Raw genomic sequence first — 15099 nt, forward strand, 5'->3', positions numbered from 1 at the left:
TGTAAGCTCTCAGCTGTTCCTTCCCTCCGTCATCATGGCCTCTAAACCCCTGAAACCATAAGCTGGATTGAACACTTCCTTTTATAATGTGCCTGAGTTATGGTGTTCTATCACAGCAGTAAAGAAATAATTAAGATACTCGGTTATTTCTGGCTCAGGCAATTCAAAAGACAACTGTAGTTACTGAATCAGAAATGCATAAAAAATTGATTTATTCTGAAAGACTACTTAAGAGAAAAGTGCTTCCGTCAGAAAAACACAAAATACGATTTTTAAGACAGCAATGTAATACTTAGATTTAAGGACACAAACATGTCAAAGGAATCGAGCTGCGACCTTTCCTTACTGGAAACCACGGGGCCTGCCCGTGTGTCACTGCAGGGCTCTTAGCCTGGAGTCTAGATGGCTCAGATCTTCCTGGGGGTGTCTGGGTTTGTTCAAAAATCCCCAGTCTTGACTTCACTCCACTCACAGAAAGTGGCGACCTTGTTTCTCTCGTGCCTTCTCCTTTGAGGTAGCTGTCCCGCCACAGAGTGAAGAGTAAAGCTGTGGACAACAGAGAACGACTTTGAAAGGCCTGTTCTGGTCACCATACAAGACCTGCTTCCAGGGCTGCTGGGAGCCATGGAGACACGGGAGCCCAAAGCAGGGCTCGCCCAGCGTAATTTCAAGGAGACGCAGAGTGAACAAAGTCCACGCTGACACAGCAGGCCGCTGCTCTGCAGTGGGCTCTAAGGGTTCATGAGCTGACTCTCCTGCCTGTAAACTACAGCAGACAACCACATGCACAAAAGCACCGAGGAAACTCAGCCCTGGGTGAAACAGGGAAGGCAGCTGTGAGATGCCAACTGGGTAGAGGCCCAGGATCGAGGGTGGAGAGGCGTCCCTCCTCAGGGGTGAGCAGAGAAGACAGGTCCAGCAGCAACACCTCCAAGACCCAGAAGGAAGGAAGATGAACTGGCTCAAAGCACAGCAGGAGGCAGGGGTTGTACCACAGGGCTTGTGAGGGTCTGAGAGCTCCACATGTAAGGTGACATGGACCGAAGCAGGAGTGGCCTCCCTTCCCTGCCATGGGTTCTGCATTTCTTCAATCTAGGATCTTGCTTCCTCAAGTGAAGGAATGGGGCCCACAGGTCAGAAGCAGTCCCAAAGGGAATTGCACACAGCAGAAAACAAGACAAGAGAAGGAAGGAATACCATGGATGACAGAAGAGGGCTTTGCAATGAAAAGCTGAAGGAACCTATACCTACTGCACTCTCAACACAGGGAGGCAGTGTGGCTGAGAAGTGGGGAGGGTTCAGGTCCTTAGAGTGGATAGTTCTCAGAGGCCACTGGGTCCTGCTGAGATCACATGACCAGTGGAGACCACCCACTCAAGAATCTTGAACCTTGTGTAGACACAGGGCCAGGAGGCAGGGTAGAAGGCAGGAAACGTAAGTATTTCAAGGGCCTGGCAGAGAACTACTCAGCGGCTTCCTTCAGGGTTCACGTGTGGCTGAGAGCTGCAGGACAGTCAGAAGTAGAGGGAATCTGGAGGGGAAGAGACTGGGAGACAGGAGTTAAGGGACGGAAGGAGAGGAGCAGCTAGACAAGGCAGCAGCCAGATATCACTGGATGGATAGAGTCAAGAGAAGAACACGGGCCCAGCCACCCAGTGCTGGAGAAAGAGCCTGAGCAGAGGGATGTGAGGGAAGAGGCCATAGGCAGCACCAGCTCAGCCACACTACTCTGCTATCTAGCGGAAAAGGACCATGTCTGACAGGATTTTCATGGGATGCTGACCTCCAGGCATGACACTGCCGTGTCCTCAACTCTCAGCAGCTATGCATGTGAGATAGGCCTATACTCAGGCATGGGAGAGGTTCACAAGGCCCCATCCCTCACCAGGATGCACCAGGAGACTTTCCTGGGTGGTACAGATGCCTAGGAAATTGACATGTTCCTATCAGTGATCCCGATTCCCGGAATTAGACTTGGGTGGAACCATTTATTTGGTTTGTTGACGGTGCCTCCTGTGGAGTAAGTAGCTATGTTAACTAAGAGACCAGCTGTTTCCAGTACCTTCAGAAGTCCTGAGGCTTGTAGACTGCACAGTCGCTGCCCACATCCCACTCCATCCTCTGGAAGAAGCAGACCATGGCGCTCTCCAGCAACAAGCCACTCAGCACGGCCAGCAGGGACAGCCTGCGGCTGGTGTTCAGAGTCACTAGGAAACAAAGGCAGAAAGGTGTCCTAGGAACTCCCGAGACAGACAGCAGGGCCTGTGTACTGCAGGGTGCTGAGCTGAGGAACCCGCCCTGCCCTACAGGTCCTGAAACAAAGTCTCTGCTTCTAACACCAGCGCCAAGCTCTTCTCAAGCAGAGGCAGAAGCCCATGAAATAAGAGAATAAATCTAGGTGTGGCGGTGCCTGCCTGTAATCCCAGCACTTACAAGGTTCATATAGGTGGACTGCACTGAGTTTAAGGGCAGCCGGGTCTACACAGGGAGACTGTCTCAAAACCACCACCACTATCCAACTTGAAGGTCTGAAGAAACTGACAGAAAGGAAGCCCCCTCTGCAGCGCCACAGAGCGGGAAGAGCAGCACTGAGACTGCAATTCACAGCAGCGCTTTTCACAGTGCCTAAAAGGGAAGAACTGTCTTCGCATGGGAGGCAGGCACCTGACATTTTCTCTTGGCCAGACATCTGCTCAGTCTGGTAACTGTGTGCAGGCATGTACTCCTCACAGCCCCTTAAAGCCATTCAAGTGGAGGTAACAAAAGGCTGATGCCTGGCCCACAGGAGGGACGGTGTGCGTGAATGTGCTCTGAACGTGTAGCACCATAAGGCTGAACTGGATGACCCAAGTGTCTGCTGTGTGTCCTCAGGACCAACATGGGTCTGTGGAGAGCTCATGTTCTGAAACTCTGACGCCCCGGGGCCAGGACCTCGGCCTTCCATAACGGCTAGAAGCTGCCATGTCTAATGAAAGGGCACACTCACCTCTGATGGCCTGGAAATTCGATGTCAGGATAAACACTTTGATGAGCTTAAGGCACAAGGGTGTGTAATCGTGCTCCCAGATGACGGCCGGGATAAGCAGGAGCTTCCCATAGCTGGACAGCAGCAGTGCTTTCAGGAGCAGGACCAGGTTGGACTTCTTCTTTGCTGTCGTGGGTTGCTCTACCCACAGGAAAGCAAAAATGCCAGCAAAAAAGGCAGCTTGTTCTGTGGAGCAAATGAGGGAAATAGAGATGTCGCACCCATTCTAACCCCTGGAAAACAAAGAAACCCTATTTCCAACTCAGCAGATGTCCTAAGAAACACCTTCATAATATCATTTTCTTACACACACACACACACACACACACACACACAAGCACAGAAGCACACACACACATAGGCTTTGTGTTAAATCCTGCTGGCATGATTTAAGATATACATTTCAATAGGTTTTAGTTTCCCCTTTTCTCTTTGGGCTGGGGGTGGGCACTGGTGCCTTGCTACAGTCGTCGTCCCGTCGTCCCCCCCACCCCCCCGCAGTTGGTCTCAAAACTTCTGACCTTACTGCATCTCTAAGTTCTGGGATCAGCCAGGCGGTGTGGCGCACACCTTTAATCTCAGCACTCAGAAGGCAGAGGCAGACGGATCTCTGTGAGTTAGAGGCCAGCCTGGTCTACAAGAGCTAGTTCCAGGACAGCCAGGACTATACAGAGAAACCCCTCTCTCAAAAAACAAAACAAGGGGGTTGGAGAGATGGCTCAGCAGTTAAAGAGCATTGCCTGCTCTTCCAAAGGTCCTCAGTTCAATTCCTAGCAACCACATGGTGGCTCACAACCATCTGTAATGAGGTCTGGTGCCCTCCTCTGGCCTTCAGGGATACACACAGACAGAATACTGCATACTAAATAAATAAATAAATATTAACAAAAAAAACCAAAACAACAAACAAAAACAGAACACTTCTGGGATCCAGATGTGAGCCAGCAGTCCTGAGAAGGCTTCCCTTTAAAGCCTGGAATCATATTGTGTTTCACTCTTGGGTTGGGTGAAATGCTTGAGCTTTCTTTTCTAAGGTTTATTTTACTTTTAATTATCTGTGCGTGTCTATTTGTGGATATATATATATATATATATATGTATATATATATATATATATATATGTATATATGTGAGTGCCAGTGTCTGTGGAGGCCACAAGAGGGTATTCGGTCCCCTGAAGTTGGGGTACAGGTAGCTGTGAGACACCCTGTATGGGTGCTGGAAACCAAACTCCAGTCCTCTGCCAGACCTGCACAAGCTCTGAGCCACCGAGCTCTCTCTCCAGTCCCCTCAAGTATTTTTTCAGTATTACTATCTCTAAGATATTCATGGTAATAAATCCTGTATATTTCAAGTTTTAATTTAACAGACAATAAACATTCACATTAAGTTTTCATTTTTTTTTTGAAGACAGGGTGTCTCTGTGAAACATTCCTGGCTATCCTGAAACTCGCTCTGAAGACCAGGTTGGCCCCAAACTCATAGAGATCCTCCTGCCTCTGCCTCACGGCACGCTCCACCACCGCCCAGCTTTCACATTAATTTTTAAAGTTGCAATGGAATCCAAATTATATCTTAATTACAGACCAAATATGTATTACGATTATTAAAACAGTCATAAATCCAAGAAACCACAACCCACCCTGGATTCTAACCCGCAAAGGAGAGAACATCAGTGTTTTGTGTTTTCCACTGATGCCCTCCAGTCCACTACATGCACACAGAATAGTTCTTATATAAGGCAGTGATGCTGGACAGTGAGTGACCCCAGTCTAACCGAGGCACATGCTCAGGCTGGACTGTACGCCCATCTGTATGCAATCCTTCATTTAGCTATCAGACAAATGTCTACTGAGCAGTCATGACAGACCAAACACTCACTGGGTTTAATGTAAGTAGGCGAAGGCAAATCAGTAAGAAGTTAATAATAACCACAGCACTTGTGTTAGATGAGATAGTGTGCACAGCGCAGCACAGTAGTAAATAGGGCTATCAGGAAGAAGTGTTATCAGGATAAGTGTCACCAAGATGAGACTGAAGCCAAGACCTCAGAGATATGAGGAAGCCAGACATGGGGACATCATGGACACATGCTGGAGGCTCACTGAACGTGCCAAAAGCAGCTGGGTTAGAGTGGGCTGGAGTGGTGGCAGAAGGTGCAGTGAGATCCATGGGAGGAAGGGGCTGGTCCAACTGTGAAGACTGCCAGTATACAGAAAGCAGGGAACTACAGAAAGCAGGGAAGAGCTACGTATGTGGGCCCTAGGCTTATCAGAAAGGGAACATTTTGTATGAAGAGACCTTGCGGTATAGCATCAGGTCTGAGCCATTTATTCTAACTTGTAGAAATCCCAGCTGGCTCTGGAGGCAATGGGAAGCAGGTGTAGAACTACTCTGGAGGTAGAATAAATGAGGCTTTCAACGACTAAACAGAGCTCCAAAGAAAGAGGTTTCAGGCTGGACCCCAAGGCCTTTGATCTTGCCAACCTGCAGTGGGAGGCTGTGGGCAGAGGCAGAGTAAGACATGGCTTAGAGATGGCAACTTACTAGCTGTCCAGCGGGGCTGGTTAAGAAACAAGTAGACACAGGGTTCAGAGGTCAGGAGAAAGGTCTAGGTCAGACGTGGACACCTGGGAATTCTGAGCAGATCCACGAGATGCAAGGGAGGGCAGGGACGATGGCAGACAGAGAGGAAAAAAGAGGGCAGATGGTCTAGAATAAGATGTGGAAGGTACCACACTCAGAGACTTCCTGAAACAGTGCCTTGTGATCAGCTGAAGGGCTATTTTGAATGTATTTTTAAGATGGAGTCTTACTGTGTTGCCCAGACTGGCCTCAATGCTTCTGGGTTCCAGCAACTCTTCTGCCTTAGCCCCTAGAGTGGCTGGGAGCACAGGTGCCTGCCACAGCCTGGCCTAAGCCAGAGGCCTCTGAGGCAGGGAAGGATGAAAACTAAAATGTTGTCACAGACAGGAACTCAGTGCAATTTGGACCTTGGCAAGAAAGCCAGGATTTCAATTTCAATGAGAGACGCTTCCCACACACCGGTAAGTTTGGGGGTTGTTCGATTCCTTGGATATAGTCCCACAAGCAGCAAACTTACTGCCAGACATCCGCATGAAGCAGTTAGCCTAATGCACTGGAAAACAGCAGGCAGTTATTAATGTGTCCTCGATGAGAGGACCTGACGCAATCTTCAAGAACTTAAAAATGGCTTAGAGTATCTTACAAAATGTCCTAGTTTGATCAGCACAATCTCTCTACCAAATTTTTAAGACAAAGCAAGCAGGTGATTCAGATTCCCCGAGGAGGTTAGTCAGAGCTGAAGATGTGGCCTCCAGTCCTGCACTAGCTGTCTGACCGTGTGTCTTAGCTTCACTCAGAGCAGTGAGCTGCTGGCTAGCACTTGCTTACCGAAAGAAGCAATCACAAACATCCTGTAGAAATCCCACTCCTTGGCGTAGCGGATCAAGTCGTCGGGGGCTGGGCTCTGGCTTGAGTCTTGCAGCTGCCACCACCTCAGGTATGCTTCACAAAGCAGACAGAACATGCAGAGTTTCCCATGGATCTGACAGTCAGAGACAGTGTCCTCGGGTCAGATAGAGCATTCCGCTGACTGCACGCCGACAGGCACACAGCTGTAGGGCTTATTCTGCTTTCTGAGATTAGTCTTGCTGTATAGCCAAGGCTGGTCTGACACTTCAGAGAGCCCTCCTGCCTCAGCCTCCGAGTACTAAGACTATACATGTGCGCACGTTCACTCAGTAGTTGTTCCAAGAATGTCCCATGTGGATTTTCCAGTGTTATTAACTGGTTAGCTGCATTAGTTACGTAAGTCAGAAGTTCTTAACTAGTAGTGTCTATTGGAACCTCACAAGGAATTCCAAACTTGACCATCAGAGGACCCAGTCTGGGGTCAGCTTTTTAGGAGTAAGACGTGGATAGGTATATTTTGCAGAATTCCTGGGGAGACCCTATGTGCATTCCTATAGGGATTACTGCTTTTAACAGTCAGCTCTCATCCGCACACAGCCAAATACAACATATATGTGGCTGACACTGGTGGAAAAGTCACAAGAGAATCTAATCGAAAGCTTTTTTTGTTTGTTTGTTTGTTTGTTTTTCCAAGGCAGGTTTCTCTGTGTAGTCCTGGCTTTCCTGAAACTCACTGTGTTGACCAGGAAGGCCTTGAACCCATCTGCCTCCGTCTTGAGTGCTGGAATTAAAGGTGTGCATCACCATGCCCAGCTAATCTAAAGATTTGAGAACACCACATAAACAGGAATTAAAACAAAAACAAAAACACACAAAGCCTTTGGGCTGAATGAGTATTAGGCCAATGAAAGAGAAAAATACATATGGTAGAAATGGGTTGGAACCTCTTAAGGTACTGAAATTTTTACTGAATTAGAAAACACTATGTGGTAAGAATGGGCTTTTCTCAATCTGATGATCTTTCCTGCAAACTGAGCTTTCTCCAGTAAGTTACCATGGGTACAAGAAAGCACGTGGGAACCTGAGCTGAACAAGTCCCAGGGCCTGAGGCTCCTCAGCTGGCACACAGGTCCTCTGGTTGCACTCTGGAAGCATCTGGGAAGGGGTGTAGGCCATCCACAAAGATGTTGGGGAGTATTATTTCAAGATGTGTTACTTTGGTTTATGCTGCATTTGTTTAACTCTGTGAGCCTGTGTTACTGTGCCTGTCTACAACACCTGATGGGCTAATAAGGAGCTGATTGGTCAATAGCGAGGTAGGAGAGAGGAATAGGAGGGGCTGGCAAGCAAAGAGGATAAATATGAGAAATTTGGGAGAAAAGGATCTGGCAACTAGAGAGGAAGGAGAAGGAATTCAGAGGCCAGCCACCCAGCTACAGTCAGACATGAAGTAAGAAGACAAGAAAAGGTATATAGGAATAGAGAAAGAAAAAAGACCCAAGGCCAAAGAGAGATGGAATAATTTAAGAAAAGCTGGCAAGAAAGAAGCCAAGCTAAGGCCGGGCATCCATAACTAAGAATAAGACTCCATGTGTGATATATCTGGGAGCTGGGTGGTGGGCCCCCCAAAAAAGTCAAAAGACTAAAGAGCCAAAAGAGAAAAACATCACACAACACAAAGATGTTGAGCTGGCCTGTGGAGGTCTCCTGAACCCCACCCAGGAATTTTCAGTGTGTAAACAAGCTTGAAATTCCACACTCTGGTCACTTTAAAGGCCTTGTTTGAGCTAGAGAGATGGCTCAGTGGCTAAGAGCACTGACTGCTCTTCCAGAGGTCCTGAGTTCAGTTCCCAGCACCCACAAGGTGGCTCCCAGCCATCTGTAGTGGGGTATAATGCCCTCTTCTGGCCTGCAGGCGCACATGCAGCTAGAGCACTCATCACATATAAATATCTTTTTTTTTTTTTAAAAGGACCCTGGTTATTTGAGGGGCAGACTACTGCACTGTCTACTTCTGCCCAAACCTAGTGGTGTCACATTAAGCAAATAAGAACATATGCCCAGTTAAATTTGAATTTTAGATTCACAGCAAATAATCTGTCTTAAGTATATTCTATGCAATAACTGGGATAGACTGAATGCTAATAAAAATTTAAACTACCATAACTTACATTTATTTTAGTGTTGAAAAGAATATGCCTATAGGCCTGAGCTTTGCACAAAATGGCATTAATCAAGATAATAACAGGATCATACTCAATGTATTTGTCTACTGGCTTCTGGCAAGATTTCTGAAAAAAAAAAAAAAAACAAAGTAATATCAGAGCAAATAAATTAATACATTCTGAAATTTTAAAGGACTTAAAGTCTATTTCCAACTTTCCCAATGACAAGATGTATAAGCATCTATTTAAAATCCTCAGTTTAAAAATGCTCACCCATGTAAGAAGTGGCTTCATGATGACAAAATACTAGCTTTTAGCTAAAATAGTAATATTTTAAATTTATATTCAAGAATCCAAAAGGAAAGCCAGGTGTGGTAACACATAGCTTAACCCCAGCATTAAGGACACAGAGGCAGGAGGAGTCTGAGGTCAGCATGCACTGACTAGGGAGATCCTGCCTCAAGAACAAAACAAAACAGAAAATAACATCAGAAAAGAATTTTGTTGTTGTTGTTGTTTTTTTGGTTTTTCGAGACAGGGTTTCTCTGTGGCTTTGGAGCCTGTCCTGGAACTAGCTCTTGTAGACCAGGCTGGTCTCGAACTCACAGAGATCTGCCTGCCTCTGCCTCCCAAGTGCTGGGATTAAAGGCGTGCGCCACCACCGCCCGGCTCAGAAAAGAATTTGATTTAAAAAACCATGGCAGGCACAAAGTATTTCAGAAGATTCTTTCAATTCCACTTTTGGTTTGTATGATTTTGTAAAAAGCAAATTACTAACACACTGGCTGACAGGCTGTGGTACAGACCGTGGCTCAGGATTTGGAGGAAGGTGTTCAACAAAGTTCCTATCTCTAGCTTCTGAGCCACAGATGGATCAAGATCAGGGTACAATGTCTGTGACCCAAAGCCTGGAATTTTCTCCAATGAGATCAAGAACCTGGGAAACACACACACACACTCACACACACTTTCTCTCCTACCACAGAGACAGTGGAGAGTGCTGTGCTGTGCATGAACTCGGGTTGTACAGCCTGGGTCTATGTCACACAAATCAGGACTCCCTCAGCTTCCAAAGAGAACATTCTGAAAGGCTGACAGGATAAGAGAGAAGCTGAAATAATAATAACAGGCACACAAATATACCAGGATCACCTTTTAGTTACATCAAAACCTAGAAGGAAAGCCAAGTGCATTGGAGGGCTGTCACCCTGTACTTCAACACAATAAAATAGATTCTCCACTTAACTCACGCCATTGTAGGAAATAACATGTTTTCCCAGGTACCGGGTCAAACAGTAGGTGTGCTACTCCCTCAAATGTGAATCTATCTGTCAAAATGGAGGCACAGAGGTTCATATTTTTTCAGATTACCTGAGCAAAGAATGAGTTAAAGATTAACCACAAACTCAGGACAAAAGCTCTTTCCCAGATCCCCCTTCCTTTGCCTGTCTCCTCTCCTCACATGAGGCTCAAGCCCAGAGATGCAACATTATTGTTTAAAAAAAACTGTTAAGGTGGTACGTGCCTTTCTGAATCCCACTTTCAGAAAGCACCCCAAACTTAGATTAGGAGTCAGATAATTTTTGGAAGTAGGAGGGAAAGCCGGCATCAGGACACACAGCTCCTATTCCTTCGGTATCCTGTGTTAGGCTCATGCCCATGCAGTGATGTTAGGAAATCACAAGAGCGCTCTCTCCGACTCAGAGCTTCATGGGCCCCAAGAATTACCTGGCCTCACTATTCTCTCCCCTCAGGGTTAGAAGGGGAAGAAAGCAAGCCACCATGCCATCTGAAGGATGCTGGTGACCTGAAACCAAAGAGGTTACTTCTAGTACCAGGTGATATGCTGTGTGCTGCCAGCCTCCTTCCACAGCACCCCACAGATAGGAACCTCGCTTCAGTCAGCTGACCTCGATCACTGGGACTGCTTGCCATCTCCTCAGTGCCCCCTCTACTCTTTCCTCTTGCCTTCGGTTTGAACAGAAGGAAACACCACACACACACAGAGCAGAACAACTATCTGGAAGTTTACTACTTTTAGTAAAAAACAGAAAAATTTGATGTAGGGTCTCTAAGCCAGACTGTCCTCAAAATCATTGTGTAGGGGACAGGAGAAATGGCCCAGTGGTTAGGAACACTTGTTGTGCTGTTCTGGCAGGGACCTTGGGTTTAGCTATCAACACACACACACACTCGCAAACAGCTTTGAACTTCAGGTCCTTCTGTCTCCACCTCCCAAATGCGGGGATAACAGGTGTGCACCCCCATGCCTCACGGGTTCATGTAGTGGAGCTGGAATCTAAGATTTCACGCACTTGGGCCAAGCAAGCACCCTACCAACTAAGCAACATCCCTGGCGGTAGGGAATGCTTTCTGTCTTGGTTAAATTGTTCCATTCAGTGCATTTACTAGTTCATTGACAAGTACCCTGAGAAGACACAGGAGACATCTCTAGAGCACCAGCCCTGAAACACTGATTCCACCTCCTCAGGCTCAACATGAGAATGACACGCTTCCCGCTACAGGGCCTACTTCCCTAGGGAATCACACCTCTCTCCATCACTCATTCATTCGTTTGAGACAGGGTCTCTCAGGGTAACCCAGGCTGGCGTCGAGTTCGCGATCTACCTCCTGCCAGGCATGCGAGTGGAATGCTGGAGTCACAGAAATGCGTTAGCACTCCCGGGGGTCATAAGTCTAGCTAACGTCCTCGTGAACCCCCTGCTTTCTCTTTCCCACCATCATACGCGCCTCGCCCTCAACCACCAAGCGTTAGGGTTCGTCTCCCTGGCCGCGCCCCGCCCCCGGCGCGCTCACGCAGATGGTTATCTTGAGTACGCCGTGGCTGTAGTCCCGGTACAGCTCCCGGGCCTCCCGGTTGCACTCGATACAACGGTACAGGCAAGGGGAGGCAGCCGTCGCCGCGCCCTCGGTGCCCTTCCCGGACCGCGTCCCCCTGCGCCCGCCCGTCCCCATGCCTTCAATACAGCCTCTACTTCCGGGCTCTGGCGGAAGTCACCTTCACTAGACCTGGAAAGGCGCGCGCAGGGGCTTCCTGGGACTTGTAGTGCGGATGCTGGCTGCGTGCTTGAAGCTGAGAGGACGTGGACTACGACTCCCGGGGAGTACTGCGGTCGCGCGCCGCGCCCACCTGCCCGCGGCTGGCAGAGCACGGCCGCGCCTGCGCCGTGCAGGAAGATGGCACCTGCCGGCCGCGGCTGCGGCTGCTGGGGCGGCTCGGGCGCCGAGGTGGTGCTGTGTCTGCTGCTGTTGCTGCTGAGGGCGCTGGCTTGCGCGGGGGCCACCGAGCACTATTCTCCGCTGTCCTTGCTGAAGCAGGAGCTTCAGCACCGGCAGCAGCAGGAGGCCCCGGCGGGCGGCGGCTGCCCGCAGTCGGGGGACTGGGCGGACCAGTACCCGGAGTGCGGTGAGTGGGCTGGGCTGCCCTCTCCTTGCGGCCGCCCCTGCCCAGCGTGGAAGCACCTGGGAGGTGGAGAGAGCGGGGATGGGCTCAAGCGGGCGATGGGGACGCGGAGCCGTGCTGGCATGGGCCAGGAAGTCCGCCTTCCTTTCTGCCTGGCTGGGTGGGTGTCTTGGGCTCAGTCCTCACCCCAGGAATCCAACCCTGAGAGCTACAAGCCAGTTGGGTCTGCAGGGTGACATCAGCCCTGACCTGTGCCCCTCAGCTGTACCTCCGAGGGTGGCGCTTTGCAGCCACTCAGGCTCATTCATTGAAGTGAAGCGCTGTATACCTGTAGAATAAGTCATGGAAGACAACGCTGGGAAAAATACACATACTCGTTTTCCGTCTTCAGTTATACAGTGGGCTTTTTTTTTTTTTTTTTTACCCGTCAGTACCCTCACCATCCCTTCCCCTCCGTGCATTACCCTACTAGCACCTGGCTTTTAAGACTCCCCTCTGGTCAGCACGTTATGCCTGCCCAATCACTACCCAATGTCTTAGCTGAGGTGAAATCTCAAGATGAGTCCAATCTGATTTTATTTAACCACCATCTGGCTTGGATAAAGTCTCAGTTACCGACAGTGACTTATTGTGACTTTTTTGTGGTCTGCCGTGTCTGCCAACAGCATGGTTGGTGTGAACTTAGTGAAACGAATGGCCCTTGTAAATGTCACCTCTGAGTCTGAGCAAAGGAGTTACCACTCTGCGAATTTGTCTGTAAATCGGAGATCCTGTTTACTTGAATGCGAGGTTTTATTTTCCTCATTTAGCCTTGTTAGTTTGGTGGGTTAATTTACCATAAAAGCAGTAGTCACCCTGTTGGATGGCAGCTCCTTATCTCAGAAGGGAAAACTGAGGCACAATAGAAACTAGTTCCAAAATCTTGGCTGTAGAAGAATAAAGAATACTGCTGCAGGCGGTTGTTGCTTTGCATTTTCTGTTTTTGAAAAAGGATCTACAGAGACCCTTTTTCAAAAACAGAGGCTGGCTTTGGACTTACATTTACTATGATCCTTCTGCTTTATTCCTGCAAATGCTGGGATCACAAGTGTGAGCTACCATGCTCAACTTTGCACACAGGTTTTTGTCTTAACTGCCAAGTGGTTGTAGGAAATGTCTCTTAATCTGTTTCTCTTGATCCTGTACAATTATATGGAAATTGAACCCTGTGATGTCTCCTTAGATACCTGTCGTAGACTCGGGACAAATTCAGAACAAGCAACTAGGGCTGCAGAGATGGCTCAGAGGTTAACAGCTCTGGCTGCTCTTCCAGAGGTCCTGAGTTCAATTCCCAGCAACCACATGGTGGCTCACAACCATCTGTAATGAGATCTGGTATAGGCATACATGCAGGCAGAACACTGTATACATAATAAATAAATAATTCTTAAAAAAAAAACAAGCAACTAAGCCTGTCATAGCCTACTCCAGTACCACCGACACAATGACCTACTCTTGATGATGTCCAAACTGATCAGGTCTCTGAAATCCTTCAGGTCTGACCTTACCATGAGGGCACTTTTGCTCTTACCATGGTCACTTAACTGCCTGCCACATCAAGCCAGACTCTAGACTTGGGGTCTAGACTTGGGGCCAAGAGCAGTGTGACTGTCCCTCGGAGTTGTTCTCAGATTCAGGTTGCTGAGGTGCTGCCTGCTTGGTTTGGGTCTGCAGCTGGTGAGCCGTCTCTACATCCTCAGACCTACAAGCACGCTTATGTGTCTCTGCCCTGGGTTTACGTGTTTCCCAGCTTATAGTGATATTTTGGTTTCCGGTACATTTTTATGTTTCTTACTGAAAATAATTTATAATACTTATGATCTTAGTTTCCCATGAAAAAATAACATTAAAAATGTATGTCTTTATGTCTTTGTTGGGGTGGGAGTTGTATCTGTGGATGGATATGGATATGGATGGAAGGGGGCACCAAATCCCTTGAAGCTGGAGTTACAGGTGGTTGTGAGTGCTGGGAACCAAATGTGGATCTTAACCACTGGGCCATCTTCAGCCCTGAGAAAACAATCTTACTCTTTCAAAAGAGAAGAAACCATCTGGTATATTATTTGCTTCTGCTTTTTGTTTCTTTTTCTGCTTTGTTTTGCATGTGACTCGGTACACTAATTTAAGCTAGCCTGGGGTGGAATTCAGTGCGTAGCTCAGACTGTCGTGTTTGTGACTGTCCGTGCTGAGAATAAAAGCATGAGCCATCAAACCTGAACATTTTATTTTTAAAATAAAAGTTAAACCGGAAGTTGGTGGCTTATGCCTTTAATCCCAGCACTGAGGAGGCAGAGACAGGTGGATTTCTGTGAGTTTAAGGCCAGCCTGGGCTACATAGTGAGTTCCAGGACAATAGCACTGTTCCACAGAGAAACCCTGTCTCAGAAAATAAATAAATGAAAAGTTAAATTTTTTTCTTATTCCTATGGCCCTATTTTTAATTTATAGTTGTGGGAGGTAATACTGAATGAAGCCTTTCCCCAAGTCTCTTCCCTGCTCGTGTTACATAAAATTCTGTGCCTTTGGTTGTCACTGCACTAAGTAGTGTTTATTGCTCTTTTACCCAAGAGGAAACTGAGGCCGAAAAACCCAAGCAAGGTTACCCTGCAAGGTGTAGAGCCCAGATCTGGTATTAATTTGATTTTGGAATATAGACTTGGTAGTTTCTTACATATTAGTATAATTTCTATAAGCGTTAATAATAAGTCTTATACCTTCAACTTGTTGAAAGTTTTGTTGTTTGTTTTTGTTTTTTGAAACAGGGTTTCTCTGTATGGCCCTGACTGTTCAGGAACTCGCTCTGTAGACCAGGCTGGCCTCGAGCTCAGAGATCTGCCTGCCCCTGCCTCCCAAGTGCTGGATTAAAGGCTTATGCCACCATCACCCAGTTTGAAACCTGTATTTTAAAATAACACCTAGGATTTCAGATTTTGCCTGTGTGTTGGAATGCTTCACTAATCCACCGGAAGACTGTGTGTGTGTGTGTGTACCAGGCATTGCTGAATGTGCTG

At 47.7% G+C, this 15099-nt stretch overlaps 2 protein-coding genes across 12 annotated transcripts in view; one reads left to right on the plus strand and one right to left on the minus strand.

Annotated features, from left to right (window-relative positions):
• Positions 1–233: 233 nt before the first annotated feature.
• Positions 234–11601, minus strand: Arv1 (ARV1 homolog, fatty acid homeostasis modulator). 4 transcript variants are annotated; one of them, XM_057754119.1, is made up of 6 exons: positions 11443–11601; positions 8632–8751; positions 6440–6593; positions 2987–3211; positions 2063–2207; positions 234–546 (listed from the first exon to the last, which is right to left on the minus strand). In XM_057754119.1, the coding sequence occupies exons 1-5, from the start codon at positions 11599–11601 to the stop codon at positions 2065–2067; spliced, it is 801 nt and encodes a 266-aa protein (XP_057610102.1). In that variant the 3' UTR covers positions 234–546; positions 2063–2064. The 4 variants fall into 4 exon arrangements, with proteins under 4 accessions (XP_057610102.1, XP_057610101.1, XP_057610100.1 ...); XM_057754118.1 differs by having other exon boundaries at positions 8632–9716; positions 11443–11497; XM_057754117.1 differs by having other exon boundaries at positions 8632–9996; positions 11443–11482.
• Positions 11602–11787: 186 nt separating this feature from the next.
• Positions 11788–15099, plus strand: part of Ttc13 (tetratricopeptide repeat domain 13) — a 54045-nt gene continuing 50733 nt past the window's right edge. For all 8 annotated transcript variants that reach the window (XM_057753453.1, XM_057753454.1, XM_057753457.1 and 5 more), the window contains exon 1: positions 11788–12052. In XM_057753453.1, coding sequence (XP_057609436.1) covers positions 11824–12052 — 229 coding nt within the window. In that variant the 5' untranslated portion in view covers positions 11788–11823. The remainder of the gene's footprint in view (positions 12053–15099) is intronic.

The sequence above is a fragment of the Chionomys nivalis genome, chromosome 21 (genome assembly GCF_950005125.1).
Source record: "Chionomys nivalis chromosome 21, mChiNiv1.1, whole genome shotgun sequence".
Classification (NCBI taxonomy): domain Eukaryota; kingdom Metazoa; phylum Chordata; class Mammalia; order Rodentia; family Cricetidae; genus Chionomys; species Chionomys nivalis.